The sequence below is a fragment of the Diabrotica virgifera genome, chromosome 6, assembly GCF_917563875.1.
Source record: "Diabrotica virgifera virgifera chromosome 6, PGI_DIABVI_V3a".
In the NCBI taxonomy this organism is placed as follows: Eukaryota; Metazoa; Arthropoda; class Insecta; order Coleoptera; family Chrysomelidae; genus Diabrotica; species Diabrotica virgifera.
The window spans coordinates 3,262,960-3,279,729 of NC_065448.1; the positions used below are offsets into that span (position 1 = coordinate 3,262,960).

Genomic DNA, 16,770 nt, shown 5'->3' on the forward strand with positions numbered 1-16,770 from the left:
TTTTTCAATATAGGTACTTAATTTTTACATGTCAAAATACATTTGTAAATTGATATTTCTAGATTATATCTACGCGAACAGGCGGAAGAAGGCCGTTTAAATATTTATAGTTACCACTGTACGGTGGATAAGTGCGATGTGGGCTATAATGACATGGACTTCATGGATCAACACAACGTTTACGAACATAAAATGCGCCGTCTCTTCAATTGCGAAGAATGTGGCTTATCATATACAACAGCGTAAGTATTATAGTGTATAACATATAAGTCAGGATGCTCTTATACAAAGTGATTCATTAAGAATGTCCAATCTCGTGAGTTGTAGATTTCTAATCCAAATCCCTTAAATAAAATGTGACTCCTTACTGAGTTTTATTTACAAATTGAAAAGCTATTTGTACCCAGTACTTTAAAACTATTTGACATATCCTTGTCATACTTGGCAGAAAGTGTAAGTACTGTAAACTTTACAAATTATGATAAATAAACGTTTCTGCAGATGATAGTTGATCGTTGGCCCTTCCCAAATCCTACGCCACTGGCGGAATTGATATTTTAGCGCAATTTTTCAACTCTTCAATACCCTATATAAATAATATTCATTCGTGACGATAAAGTCATTATTTTTAGAGATATATGAATAAACATGTAACGGCACAGATATTTTGATTAAATGTATTGTGCCACTTTTTAACTTTAAATATCTCGAAAACTAATGATTTTGTCGTTAAGAATGAAGAGAATACCTTTGTTCGCAGAGAGTCCATGACTGGTTTCTGATTGGTTCGCATGCGCAGTTGCGTTTTAAACCGCTTGAAAACGGAACTGCGCATGCGAAATAGTCAGAAACCAATCATGGATTGTCTCCATGAACAAAGCTTATATTACTCTTTCTTAACGATACATTTATTAGTTTTCGAGATATTTTTTTTTATTATTATAGGATATTTACTACATGCAATCAATAAATAAAAATTATAAGCATGTTTGTTGTTTGTCCAAAGGGGTGTATGTATAAATTTGGATTTGTTATCCAGTGATAACAAAGGCTCCACTGGTCTCTTAAATTATTGAACTGTGCCCTGTAAGGGTAAGTACTTCACTTCACTGCACTACACTTCACTTCACTGCTGCTTAGAACCTATATGGTAGCTCCAATGGTTTGTGCCTCTTCAGTCTCCGAGTCTGCCCACTATTATCTAGCTGGTTCAGTGCAAGATTATTTGGGTGGTTTTCTAATTTTACCAAATAGCGGTTGCTGTATTCACTCACTATCTCCTTTACTGTGGCCACTTGAAGATCGTCACGGATTTCTCTGTTTTGGTATAAACCAAGGTGCATTGGTTATGGTCCGTAGTACCTTCGACTGGAAGCGTTCCAATATCTCGATGCTTGAGTTTGCAGCCGTACCTCATAGTTGTACACCATATGTCCATATTGGTTTTAAGGCTACTTTATACACCAATAATTTGTTTTTTAAACTAAGTTTTGACTGTCTTTCCAATAGCCAGTCGTATTTGCTGAGTTTCAAGCCAAGTTGTTTTCTTTTGTTAAAGATGTGCTTTCTCCAGGTCAGTCCTTTGTCCAAGTGCATCCCTAAATACTTGACGCTGTCAGATTGAGGCAGATCTTGTCCATTTAGTGTAACAGGTGGCACCTCTGCATTTGGTAAATGTAACCTGCACTAATTTTACTTCGTTGACTTTAATTCTCCAGTTTCTTGTCCAGTCCTGAACTTTCACTAGATGTTGTTGGAGAATACTTGCGGCTATGACTGGGGCTTTGTGTTTAACCATTATCGCTTTATCGTCTGCAAAGGAAGCTGTAATTGTTTGATTGCTTACTGGAAGATCAGCTGTATACATAAGATAGAGAAGTGGACCAAGAACACTGCCCTGTGGTAAATCTGCCTTTATCAATGTGATTTCTGATGTTGTCTGTCCGTACCTTACAGTAAAATATCTTTTCTTTAAGTAGGATGTTGTTCTGAAGCTATTTTCTTGTGGCATTTTTATGATTAATTATTTATATGGGAAATAAGCCACAATTAAAATGAAAAAAATAATTTTATTAACGTTTCGACGCCCAAATCGGGTGCCGTTGTCAAAATACAAAATATTACTAAATAAACAAAAATGTTGTTGCTAAGCAAAAAAATTCTTCTAATAATTTATTTAATCTGACTGATTTATATTGGCAATTTAGACATATATTATACATTTTAAAGTAGAAGACTTTAAAATGATATTGCCAATAAAATAATAAAATTATTTTTTTCATTTTAATTGTGGCTTATTTCCCATATAAATATTTAAGTAGGATTCCATAATAATGTACAGTGTGTGGGGGAGTGATTTTTTTAATTTAAACAGTAGTCCATCATGCCAAACCTTATGAAAGGCTTGGCTCACATCTAAGAAAGCAGTCGTGCAGTAACTTTTTTGCTCAAATGCTTCATTTATTTCGTCCACTACTCTGTGTATCTGTTCAATTGTGCTATGATCCTTTCTGAATCCGAATTGGTGTTCAGGAATCAGGTGGTTTTCTTCTATTATGGAAGTCAGTCGGGTTATGAGTAGCTTTTCTAGGAGTTTACCAAGGACTGGCAGCAGGCTGATTGGCCTGTATAAAGTTACTTCATTTATTGGTTTTCCAGGTTTCGGAATAAGTATAAGCTCGGCAACTTTCCACTGGACAGGGAAGTGTCCTAATCGTAGCACTGCGTTGAATAATGTTGTTAATAGCACGATGCCTTTTCTTGGGGGCTCTTTAATAAACGGCCTTTAATCAGATCAAACCCTGGAGCCTTATCTGGATTTAAGTTTCTTCTGATTGTCTCATGTACCTCTTTGACTTTGAAGAGTTTTGGAATTTGGGACATTTGATGTGGAGCTCCAAGAGTTTCTTTGATTTTAGCTTCTATTTCAGGCGTATTTTGCGATGGAAGAGGTTGAAAGACTTCCTCCAGATATTCTCGGAAGGTATTTGCTTTTTCCTCATCTGCCCATGTTCGGTCTCTTTTACGTTGCTGCTTTTGTCTTTTTAAGTTCCTAACCGTTTTCCATAACGAATAGTCTGTATCTTCTGTACTTGTCAAATTTTCTAAGTATTCGTTATATGATGCATTCTTTATATTGTTTATAAGCTCTTTCAATTCTCTAGAAACTTTGTCATAATTTCTCCTATTTGTCGGGTGTCTATTACGCTGCCAAATCGTTCGGAGTTTTCTTTTTTCAGCTATTTTCTTTTTTATTATTACCGGGCAGTGTTGATTTTTTTGTGATTTGATATTTCTGGTGTTGCATTTTTCGCAGCAGTGTGGATGATGTTTGTTAAGTGATTTACTGCAGTTTCAATTTCTGTTTTTGTTTTTAATGATATTTTTAAGTCAATTTCTGCATTAACTTGGTTTTTATATTGTTCCCAGTTGGTATTCTTGTTGAACAGCATTACAGGAAGTTCTTTTTCTATAATTGTGGCACTAACTTGTGCTATTATTGGTGTGTGATCAGAATAAAGATCTAGATTTGATTCTACATTTAGGTAACCAGCTCCTATGCCTTTGACTATAAAGAAATCAAGTAGGTCTGGTATTTTAGCTGGATCCTTAGGCCAGTACGTTGGAGTGTATGTGGATAGGTAACTCAACTGCAGTTCTTGGATGATGTTATATAGTATTCTACCTCTGTTAGTCTTGAGCCCCATGCTATGTTTTTCGCATTGTAATCACCTCCTGCTAGGAACCTGTGACCTAAAGACAAGAAGTATTCTTCCATCTCTTGTTTATTTGGCGGGTAATTTGGTGGGAAGTATGCCGCTGATACTGTTAATGGGCCTAGCCAATCTTCATTTACGATACTGGTTGCTTGTAGAAGGATTTTTCTGAACTTAGGTAACTCATAGTGTTTAATTTGGTGTCTAATGAGCACTGCCGTTCCTCCTCTGGCTATCCTGTCAGCTTTTGGATGAGTTGTGTGGTACATTAAATAATTTTTAATATTAAAGCAAGAACTACTGTTAAAGTGGGATTCTGATATTAGAAGAATGTCAATGTCGTTGTGCGCAAGAAATACTTCTACTTCTTGTTTGTGTTTGGCAAGGCCGTTTGCATTCCGAAGGGCAATTTTATACAGTTGAGCCATTTCTAATTAAGAGATTAGTTAGTTGTGTGAGTTGTTCTCTAAGTGATTTTATTTCTGCTGCCATTTGGTTCATTATTTGTTGTTGGTTTGTAATGTATTTTGAAGAATGGATAATATATTATTGTCACTGGCAACTTGCGCATATGTTGGCCTGTATTGTTGTTGGAGTGTTGGTGCAGCTTGTACATTTTGTGGAGTAGGTTGTTGTGGGATCTGTGGATTAGTTTGTTGCGGTATCGTTTGGTGTGATTGGGGTACATACTTAAGCTGACTCTTTTGTTGTTGTTGTCGTCGTTTTGTTTGTAGAGAATATTAAATTCTTTGGAGGTTCCATCGAGATATTTGAACTTAAAAATGAAAAGGCACACTTATTTTGATTAATGCTCCTTCGTTTTTAGCTTCAAATATCTCGAAAACTAATAACTTTATCGTTACGAGTGAAGGGTATATTATTTATACAGGGTATTTCATTAATAATTCTCCATATAGTAACTGGAGAAACAGCACAAAATACGAAGATTTAACCTAAAACACTTAAATAAAATGTGGCTCCTTACTGAGTTACAGGGTGTTTCATACTTGGCAGGAAGTATAGATACTGTACAAACTACTAAATTATGTTAAACAAACGTTTATGGCTATTACCAGAGGCGTACGACGGGGGAAAGTGAATAGTTGGCCCTTTACAAATTCTACGCCAGTGGCAAAAATGCTATTTTAGTTCAATTTTTGGATTCTCCAATACTTTCTATGAAAATAATATAATCTTCATTCGTAACGATAAATTCATTAGTTTTCGTGATATTTGAAGTTAAAAATGAAACGATACGGTTAGTTTGATTAGTGTATTGTGTCGCTTCATTTTTAATTTCAAATATCTCAAAAACTAATCATTTTATCGTTACGAATGAAGAGTATATATATTATTTACATAAAAAGTATTGTAAAATCAAAAAATTACACTAAAATAGTAATTTCGTCAGTGGCTTAGAATTTGGGAAGGGTCAACCAGCCACTATCCCCTGTCGTACGCCTCTGGTAGTAGCTAGAAACGTTTATTTATCTTAATTTAGTAGGGTGTACGCTACCTACACTTTCTGCAAAGTATGATAAGGATACTCCAAATAGTTTTGAAGTACTGGATACAAATTTTAATCATATGAATCATATTATCATAAATTAATCAAAATAACCGTGCCGTTTCATATTTAACTTAAAATCTCTCGAAAACTAATGAGTTTATCGTTACCACTGAAGAGTATATTATTTACGTAGAAAGTATTGTGGAATCTAAAAGTGGCACTAAAATAGTAATTCCTCCAGTGGCGTAGAATTTGAGAAGTATCAACCATTCACCATCCCCTGTCGTACGCCTCTGGTAATAGCTAGAAACTTTTGTTTATCATAATTTAGTAGGGTGTCTAGTAGTCGCACTTTCTGCCAAGTATGAAAAGGAAACGTCGAATAGTTTTAAAATGCTGAGCAAAAATTGTTTTTAAATTTATAGATAAAACACCCTGTAACTCAGTAAGGAGCCACATTTTATTTAAGTGTTTTAGGTTAAATCTTCGTATTCTGTGCTTCTCCGGTTACTATATGGACAATTATTAATGAAACACCCTGTATAGAGAGCATCGGAGAATCGAAAAATTGCTCTAAGATAGCAATTCCGCCAGTGACATAGAATTTGAGAAGGGTCAACCATTCACTATCCCCTATCGTACGCCTCTAGTAGTAACCAGAATCCCCGTACACCCGATTTGAATACTACAGATTATTTTTAGTGGGAACATTTCACTCTGTGTACCGGGTGTCCCAATAAGAATGGCTCTCGGCCATATCTCAGGCACCGTTTATAGTACAGCTTCGAAAAAAAATATTTATAACAAAAGTTGCCTGGGGAAAAGCCTGAAAATTATTTTCATAATTGTAGGTCCACCGCTAGAAGGCGTAATTGAATATCAAAAATTAAAAAATCAAAATTTTACAAAATTTACCTAATGAAAGGGCATTGGAACTCCATCATCGTATTCTTCATAAAATTCTGCGCATATTTGATTTTACGAGTGTAAGTCTACCTTTACAAATAAGAGGTGGGGGTGAGTGGAAACCTTATTATGAAAAAATTGCTGTAAGTCCGGTTCTGCTAAATCGAATTTTGCGTACTTGGTCTTGTTGAAAACAGCTCTTTTTCGTCAATGTAAATGTCTTATTTTCGAAATAGCCTAATAAGTAATATGCCAGCTTGGAGGCGTTATTTAATTATTTTCGGAAATCTAGATTTCTTTGGAGAATATTAAATACAAGTATGCATTTTTAATCCTGTATTACAAAATAAGACCAAATTAGCAACATAATACCGAAAACCGCATGTCGATACCTTTTTCTATCTCGAGATATCTTAAGAAACGTGTAAATTCTTAACAATTGTTAATGTCACCGGTAAACTAAGTTAAGGAAAAGTAGTGTGCTGGGTAAAAACCAAAGAAACATTTTCCAGACGTAAACGTATATAATTAATTAAAACAACAATAAGAGCAACAACACTATAAAATATAACAAAGAAATAAAAGCAACTACTTACTTAGTGACGACCTAAATGTTCAAATTGTTGCCCATCATTTTCGATGCAAGCATTTACTCTTTCAAGAGTAGATTGAACAGCAGTCTCAATTTTTGCTCTCGCAATGCTTTGAATGGCTTTTCGTATTCTCTAGATTATAGATCATGTTTTCTCGCGTAGTGGACCTAGCGGCAAAAACAAGGTCTTTACTCCGTCCCCATAAATAAAAATCTAAAACAGTTAAATATGTTGCTATACAATCTACTCTTGAAAGAATAAATGCTTGCATCGAAAATGATGGGCAACAATTTGAACATTTAGGCAGTCACTAAGACCAAGTAAGTAGTTGCTTTTATTTCTTTGTTATATTTTATAGTGTTGTTTGTCTTAAGGTAGACTTCCGCACCAAGCGACCGAGACAGGAGACCGCGACAGGCGACAGATAGGCGAGGTCTCCCCACGACTGCTCTCAATGCAATTATATCAGGGTAGTTCTGCAGCCCGCGACCGAGACCAGCGACCAACTATCGTCTATTCGCGACCTACCTGTCGCCTGTCGCGGTCTCCTGTCTCGGTCGCTTGGTGCGGAAGTCTACCTTTATTGTTGTTTTAATTAATTATATACGTTTACACCTGGAAAATTTTTATTTGTTTTTTCCATAGCACATTATTTTTTCTTAACCTCGTTTACCGGTGACAGTAAGAGATATGTTTATAAATTTACACATTTCTTAAGATATCTCGAAATAGAAAAAAGGTATCGACATGCGGTTTTCGGTATTATGTTGCCAATTTAGTCTAATTTTGTAATACAGTATTAAAAATGCATACTTGTATTTAATATTTTCCAAAGAAAACTAGATTTCTGAAAATAATTAAATAACGCCTCCTAGCTTGCATATTACTTATTAGGCTATTTCGAAAATAAGACACTTACATTGGCGAAAAAGAGCTGTTTTCAACAAGACCAAGTATGCAAAATTCGATTTAGCAGAACCGGACTTACAGCCATTTTTTCATAAGAAGGTTCCCCCTCACCCCCACCTCTTATTTGCAAAGGTAGACTTAAACTTGTGAAATCAAATATGCGCAGAATTTTATGAAGAATACGATGATTGGATTTCCAGTGCCCTTTCATTAGGGAAATTTTGTAAAATTTTGATTTTTGAATTTTTGATATTCAATTACGCCCTCTAGCGGTGGACCTAAAATTATGAAAATAATTTCCAGGCTTTTCTCGTGGCAACTTTTGTCATAAATATTTTTTTCTCAAAGCTGTACTATCCGTTGCAAGATAATTCGGACGGAATTCCCCAGATTAAGACTGAGCCAATATCAAGCGCAAAATGCACTGTACTACCTGAATGCTGTAACGAATAGTCACCCTTAGTCTTTTGTTACATTAGGTTCAATTTTATTAAATTCAATTAAATCAAAATTAAAATTAAATTAAAATTAAGGTTAAATCCGAATTATCTTGCAACGAATAGTATTATAAACGGTTCCTGAGATATGGCCGAGAGCCATTCTTATTGGGACACCCGGTACATTGTAATACACCTAGTATTTTTTTATTGTTTACAATTATTCATTATGATACACCTTATTTTCTTTTTAGACCACTTTTAAAAGAGCACAAGATGAAACACTACACGACATATTTCTTCTGTCCATACTGTGGAGAGAAACAGTTTGGAGCGGATGATCTGCGTCAACACATGGACAAACACTCCGAATATTCTGTAGATTGTAAATACTGTGACAAATCTTTCTTGAGTTCAACGTTGAGGAACGAACATTCAAGAATTAAACACAAAGGAGAGACACAGAAAAAGAAGAAGAGCGAAAGACTAATTCTAGCCCGGCTCGACAAGCCAAAATATACGGAAAAGCGACCTGTGGTAGATACGTCATATAAAGTTAGGTATGTATTGGAAAGTCTATTCCGTAAATATATGATTTTTGAATTCGGTATGAAAGTATCGTTTTAAGTGGTCCAATGTTTTGCATATTCCTAAAAATTATACATCAAAGGATATACAGGGTGTCCAGAAACTCTACCGACAAACGAAGACAGGAGATTCCTCAAATAATTATAAGACATTTTAACCTAATTCATCTAGTCCTAAAATGCTTTCTAAGGGAGCTAGAGCTCTTTGAAGATGGCGTCTTGTAATTAGTTTTTCTTAAATACCTCCAGAACGCTTCTAAATTGCGCGTCATAGAAAACGGGCACCCTAAAAAATGGGTAATTTTTGAGGTCTCGTATCTCCTAAACCTATTGTCCGATTTAAATCATTTTTTGAATATGTTATAGCCTTATTCTTTGTCAATATCCCTGTAGTAATATTTTTGCTAAACAGGTAAATTTTGATTGTATACCGGGTGTACGAATCAAACTGTGTTTTTTTCTCAAAGTTCGCAACACCCTGTGGAATATCCTAGCATTTATAAAATACTGAAATTAAAACTCAACTATAGCCTCAGGTTTTCTTAACATTTTGTTTTTTTATTCATTCGCTTATGTTGGAAAATACAAAAGTTAGGTAGTTTAACAACTAGCCATGTTCTTTTTCAGTACAGGGTGTTTCTAAACAAGTGCGACAAATTTCAAAGGGATAATTCTGCATTAAAAAATAAAGACGGTTTGCTTTATAATCGTATGTCTGCAAATGCTTCGTTTCCGTGATACGGGATGTTGAATTTTTTCTTACAAACTGACGATTTATTTATTGCTTTAAAACCGCTTGAGATATGCAAATAAAATTTGGTGGGTTTTAAGACGTAGTTATTGCACATTTTTTGACATACAATTAAGAATTTTATATTCACCATTAGCGTGCATACGGGTAATATGATCGGTCATATTACCCGTATGCACGCCAATGGTGAATATAAAATTCTTAATTGCAAGTCAAAAAATTCGCAATAACTGTCTCTTAAAACCTACCAAATTTCATTTGCATATCTCAACCGGTTTTAGCACAATAAAATAAATCGTCAGTTTGTAAAAAAAATTCAACAAACGGTCATTATTTTTTCATGCAGAATTGCCCCTTAAAGTTTTTCGCACTTATTTACAAACAACCTATACTGATGAAGAGCTGTTAGCTGTGAAGACTAGCTGTTAAAGTACATAACTTTTGTATTATCCAACATAAACGAATGAATCAAAAAACAGAATGTTAAGAAAACCTGAGGCTATCGTTGGGTTTTAATTTCAGTATTTTATAAATGCTAGAATATTCCACGGGGTGTTGCGAACTTTGAGAAAAAAACACAGTTTGATTCGTACACCCGGTATACAATGAAAATTTACCTGTTTAGCAAAAATATTATTACAGAGATATTAGCAAAGAATAGGGCTATAACATATTCAAAAAATCACTTAAATCGGACAACAGGTTTAGGAGATACGTGACCTCAAAAAAAACCAATTTTTTAGGGTGCCCGTTTTCTATGACGCGCAGTGTATTTAGAAAAACAAAAATTGGTACGCATATTTATCTTCCAGATATATATCGATTTCATCCATTGTGAATTTCTAGTACCGGTCATAGGCGTCCGTTTTGGATAGGGCAACGGTTATTTTATCGCATAACTTTTTTGTCTTTAACTTTTAAGCATTTTTTATACTGGATTATTAAATTGTGCGGTATTCTAGTACTAAAAGGTACTCTTGATTTAAGTCGGTAGGATACACCGTTTTCTTGAAAAATCGATTTGAAAATTTTTCGTTTTTTGAATTAAAAAAAAAATTGAAAAAAAATTCAAAAAAATGATGTATTTTACCAACTTAAAGCAAAAGTAACTTTTAGTACTAGAATACCTCATAATTTAATAATCTAAAGTCAAAAATTCTTAAAAATTAAAGACAAGAAAGCTGTGCGATAAAATTACCGTTGACCTACCCAAAACGGACGCATATGACCGGTACTACAAATTCGCAATTAATGAAATCGATTCATCTCTGAAATATAAATAAACGTACCAGTTTTCGTTTTTCTAAACGTTTTTTTTTTAATTGCTTTTGGAAATTCAAAAAAAGAAAAATTTTCAAATCGCTTTTTCTAGAAAACGGTGTGTCCTATCGACTTAAAGCAAAAAAAAGTACCTTTTAGTACTAGAATACCTCACAATTTAATAATCCAGTGTCAAAAATGCTTAAAAGTTAAATACATGAAAATTGTGTGCGTTGCTCTACCCAAAACGGACGCCTATGACCGGTACTAGAAATTCACAATCAATGTAATCGATTTATCTCTGGAAGATAAATATGCGTACAAATTTTCATTTTTCTAAATAAAATCGTTCTGAAGGTATTTAAGAAAAACTAATTACAAGACGCCATCTTCAAAGAGCTATATATAGCTCCCTTAGGAAGCATTTTAGGACTAGATAATTGGTTTAAAATGTCTTAAATTTATAAGAGGAACCTCCTGTCATCGTTTGTCGGTAGAGTTTTTGGATACCCTGTATAGACTGTGCGTAGAAAAAATCAGCCGTACACAGTTTGGTTTTCGGAATGCAGTGGGTACGAGAGGGGCTCTCTTTAGTATACAAGTGCTATTTCAACGATGTAGAGACGTAAATTGCGATATTTATGCATGCTTCATTGATTACCATAAAGCGTTCGATACAGTAAAGCACGACAAGCTGATGGAGATACTAAACACTATTAGAATAAACACCTGTGATTTAAAAATTATCAGCAATCTGTACTGGAAGCAAACATCATCCATCCGAACAGAGGCAGAAGAATCCGACGATATCAAAATCAAACGTGGGGTCCGTCAGGGATGTATACTATCACCTCTGCTGTTTAACATCTACTCTGAGCAAATCTTTCAAGAGGCAGTGGATGATGTTGAAGCCGGAATTCGAATTAACGGAGAATGTATCAATAACATAAGATACGCAGATGACACGGTGGTATTCGCTGACAGTTCTGAAGCCCTCCAGGAGTTAATGAACAGAATCGCAGAAGTCAGCCAGAGATACGGACTTTCACTAAACACTAAAAAAACAAAATGTACGATTATCTCTAAGAACAAACAGCAATTTGGACGAATCAGTGTAAACGGTCAACAAATAGAAAGAGTAAAAACATACACCTACCTTGGTACGAACGTGAAAATTGGGACCATTCAATAGAAATTGAATGTAAGATAGAGAAAGAAAGATCTGCATTTCAAAAAATGGCTAAGCTTATTAAATGTCATGATTTATCAATACCCATAAGAGTCAGGTTACTACGCTGTTATAACGAGCGATCCACAATTATTGGGATCAAAGCTATCCATGCAAAAAATTACGTGTGTCTTGTTTTAATCTGAAAGACCGCCGGAGTGTGACGTCACGACTAACTGCGGCTATATTCAGTGTTGTTATGATCACTTTTTCAAACAAAGAATAAAGATTGAAAACACGTTGAAAAGATACCCAATGTCAAGACCTTTTAATTCGTATTAAGTTAAAATTTTGCTTCCTCTGCTACTTTTTATGTTCAATTATAGTGTTTTTTAAGTTGACGTACTGACAAGTATTTGTCAAAGTTGACGTAAACTGGAAAGTATATCTGAATTAATAATAGACATGCACTGTATAGCTATCTCTGTCGTTCACAGCCACCTATGGTGACAATAATTTTGGATCACACGTTATCTTTCCTATACTGTTGTACGGAGTTGAATCGTGGACTCTCACAGGGGCTACCTGCAAGAAAATTGAGGCTTTTGAAATGTGGCTTTATCGTCGAATCCTGAAAGATATCTTATACCGACCACATTACTAATGAGGGTGTTTTTCTGAGAATGCAAAAAGAAAAAAGCTGTTAATCAAAATACAAACAGCCAAAATCGAATACCTCGGTCACATCATGAGGAACAGTGAAAGATATGGAGTGTTGCAACTAATCTTACAAGGAAAAGTGGAAGGAAAGCGAGGACCAGGAGGGAGAATGATTTTGTGGCTGAAAAATCTATGTACGTAGTTCAACACAACAACCACAAATCTTTTTAGAGCAGCAGTGTGCAAAGTACAGATTGCCATAAGGTCGTCAACATCCGAAACGGATAGGCACTACAAGAAGAAGAAGAAGAATGTTTTGCAATGGAAACAAGTGATACTTCGCGTTTTTAACAGCTTCTTCTTCATGTGTCATCTCTTCTAAGAAATTTGGCAACCATCATGGTAATTCGCACTTTCGATACCGCTGCTCTAAAGAGATCAACAGAAGTACGGTTAAATTAAGCTCTCAATTTGTTTAACCAGGAGATGCTTCTTCTTCCACGACTCTTTCGACCCTGTATTCTTCCTTGTATTATTAACTGCAACAAGTTATAACGCTCGCCTCTCATGACATGTTCCAGATATTGCAGATTTCTAACTTTAATTGTATTTAAAACCTGTAACGTTGTCGTTGTATTCGATGCTCCAGGTAACAAAATTCAGCCAAAGACAAAGGTTCGCTTTTTAAGACATTTATTTAGAATCAAAACATACAAATGATAAGATAATTAGCCTTAATTACTATTCGTTAATTTCGTTAATAAAATATATTTATCAGTGGCGGCTGTTCAGGGTCGGCAGGGTCGGCAGTGCCGACCCACACATTTATGGACACATTATAGATTTTTTTAAATATATAAGTTAATCAGAGTTGATGATATTCGTTTCTGTGAAATAAAAAAAATATCTGTGAGATAATACAGACTAAATTTTATTCATTGTTTTTAAAAGAATTCGAACGATCTGATACGTTAAGTGATCCCTGTGCGCTGTGCGTAAGAGACTTTTCAAATTAAGGATCCTAGCCAGCCATACACCCGACTGCGATTGTGTGAATTCATGGCCCGCTTCGGCTAGCCGTACCCAGTTGACCATTTGCTTGTAATAAGACGCTATGGAATATTAGCCGATAGGCAACCAATTACACATTCCCCATATTTATTTGAATGACAAGTACGGCAGAAAAACAATCTGCCGAGCACAGCGGTGATCTGCAAACGGCAACAAAACACGTACTTGGACGTTGAGATTTAATTTGGACGTTGAGAGGTGACTCATATTTGTTTGCAGAAATTGCTTGAAAATAACTCATATAATAATATTTGAGTTATCCTCCCACTCAAAAAGGTCCGAAACATTGTTTAAATAATCAAAATGTCAAAAAATAAAGGAAAAATTCGATTTTTTGCTTCATTTTTTGATTATAACTTTAAAAGTATTTATTTTCGAGAAAAGTTGCACTGACATAAAAGTTGCGTAATTAAATTTTCTACAATAAAGGATTAGCTAAAAATTTTAAAAATTGTCACCCTTGTTGCAAAATAGCAATAAATGCGAAAATATCATAAAAAACAAGTATTCGCATTTTACGTTTTTCAACCGTTTATGCTACACTTAAGACCTTCATAATTTTACCCAGAAAAACTATATCATATAATAAAAAAATACTGTGAATTTCATTAAGATCGGTTCAATAGATTTTGCAAGATAAATTTTGCAATCCAGCTTTCGCAAAAAAATTAATTTTTTCAAAATGTTGCAGAACTGAAAATAAAGCAGACAGCAAGTTGAATTTATTTTTACGTATAGAAGAATACTGTACCTTTCTTCTGTATGTAAAAAAATTCAACTTGCTATCTGCTTTATTGTCAGTACTGCAACATTTTGAAAAAATTTTTTTGCAAAAGCTAGATTGCAAAATGTATTTTGCAAAATGTTTTGAATCGATTTTAATGAAATTTACAGTATTGTTTTATTATATCATAAAGGTTTTCTGGTTAAAATATGAAGGTCGTAAGTGTTAGCATAAATAATGGTTGAAAAACTTAAAATGCGAATACTTATTTTTTATGTTTTTTTCGCAATTATTGCTGTATTGCAACAAGGATGGCACTTTTTAAAATTTTCGACCAATCCTATATTGTAGAAAATTTAGTTACCCAACTTTTATGTCAGTGTAACTTTTCTCAGAAGTGAATACTTTGAAAGTTAAAATCAAAAAACGAAGAAAAAAATCGAAGTTTTTCTTAATTTTTTGATATTTTGATTATTTAAACAATGTTCCGGACCTTTTTAAGCGGAAGGATAACTCAATTATTATTTACAAGGAATTTTCAAAATATCTATTAGACAAGTTCGTTAAAAATTATCCATCATTCTTTATTCAAATAAAATAAGAAAATGGATTAACAGTTTTATATGCTGATCTAAATATTTTCGGGTGGGATAAGTTACAAAATATGTTTAATTTTATATACTGCAATTCATTAGGTACAACAAACTGTTCCCGAATTTAATAAATTATTGTGCTCAAATGTGGGCAAATTCTGCCTCAAATGAACGGGATTTCTCTTGTCTCAAAAAAGTCAAAACGTATAGTCGAAACACCATGACACAAGAGAGAATGTCAAACTTGTCTCAAATGTCAATAGAAAAAAACTTTTAAAACCTCTCCAAAACAATAATAAATTTTACAATGACGTTATAACCCATTTTGCTACTTCGAAACAACATAGACTAGAGTTAATTTATAAACAGGTTTACAAAAAAAAACAAAAAAAAATAAAAAAGAAATAAAAAAAAACAAAAACCAAAAAACTTCTATGAAATTGAAGCCTTTTAATTAGATGGCATACCTATCTGAGGAGACAAAACCTTGCCGACCCTGTCCCTAAAGCCACGAGCCGCCACTGATATTTATAACCTACGTATCGAACATTAGGTTCGGGTCGATGTGACGATATCTGGTACATGGATGAATACTACCGACGATCGCGTGTATTAGGAATAATTACATTTATTAATATGAAACGGACATATAAGGAGAGGAAAGCTCGCTCAGCTCGCCAGCGGAAAAGACATGTAGGGAAATACGATCACCGCTCGTATAAGGATAGGTAAAAGGAAAACCGACGAAATTCGTTCAGCGCAGCAAAACGACGGCGGAAAATTTATTTATTTATTTATTTATCAACGGGACAAACCCAATACATACAAAATACAATAAAGCAGAGCTTTCGTCGTAATAATGAAAATATAAAATTTAGATACACGTAAAACTACAACTAAGTATAAAACACGAACATAAAAAATAAAAAGAATAGAAATGAAAATGGTCGGGATAATTCACCTCTTATACCTCGTTGTTGTTTATTATTCTTCGATCAACGCTCCAAAAATAATCATCAACTAGGCTTTTCGTTCCGACTTTTATATCGTCCGAGACGGTACAAAAACATGTTTTACTTAATTCATTGGCTTACTCTAGACTCTAGACGATAAAATTATATTATCGTATCAGTCGGAGTAAAGATTAAACAGCAGGAGTGACAGAACACATTCTAACTCACTTCTTGGCTAACTCACCTCCTAATTCCTACTTCTGCGGATGTGGAACTTCTTCTTAAGGTGCCGAGACCGCTTGTCGATCGTTGGCTCTCATGTTGCCCAGCATATTAACAATCACTGTCTTATTTACAGCCGCACGAAATAGTTCAGTGCTAGTTTTCCCAAACCATTGGCGTAGGTTTTTGAGCCAAGAAGTTGTACGGCGGCCCACACTTCTTTTTCCCATTATTTTACCTTGCATGACAAGGTGAAGTATGTCATATTTTTCTGGGTGACGCATTATATGACCAAAGTATTCCAATTTGCGCCTTTTAACCGTGTTCACTACTTGGCAACTTTTATTTTTTAACGTTGCAAAACCCTTTCGTTTGTGACTCTTTCTACCCAACTGATCTTCCGAATACGGCGGTAGACCCACATTTCAAATGCTTCTAGGTTTTTTAAAAGCGATTCTGTCAGTGTCCATGCTTCAACCCCGTAAAGTAGTACTGGAAATATATAACATCGGACCATTCTTATGCGAAGTTCCAAATTTAGATCATGACTGCACAGGATTTTCTTAAATTTCATAAAACTTGTTCTTGCTTTGGCAATTCTACTTTTTATTTCTGTACTAGGATTCCAGCTTTCATTAATATGAGTACCCAGATATACAAGATTACTTACTCGTTCAATTGAGTAATTACCGATTGTTACGTTATAGTTA

At 34.4% G+C, this 16,770-nt stretch overlaps 1 protein-coding gene across 2 annotated transcripts in view; it reads left to right on the plus strand.

Moving 5' to 3' along the window:
* The window catches only part of LOC114326333 (putative zinc finger protein 812), a 60,599-nt gene that overhangs the window by 30,761 nt on the left and 13,068 nt on the right, over positions 1–16,770 (plus strand). For both annotated transcript variants that reach the window (XM_028274662.2, XM_050654209.1), the window contains exons 4-5: positions 63–242; positions 8,326–8,631. In XM_028274662.2, coding sequence (XP_028130463.2) covers positions 63–242; positions 8,326–8,631 — 486 coding nt within the window. The remainder of the gene's footprint in view (positions 1–62; positions 243–8,325; positions 8,632–16,770) is intronic.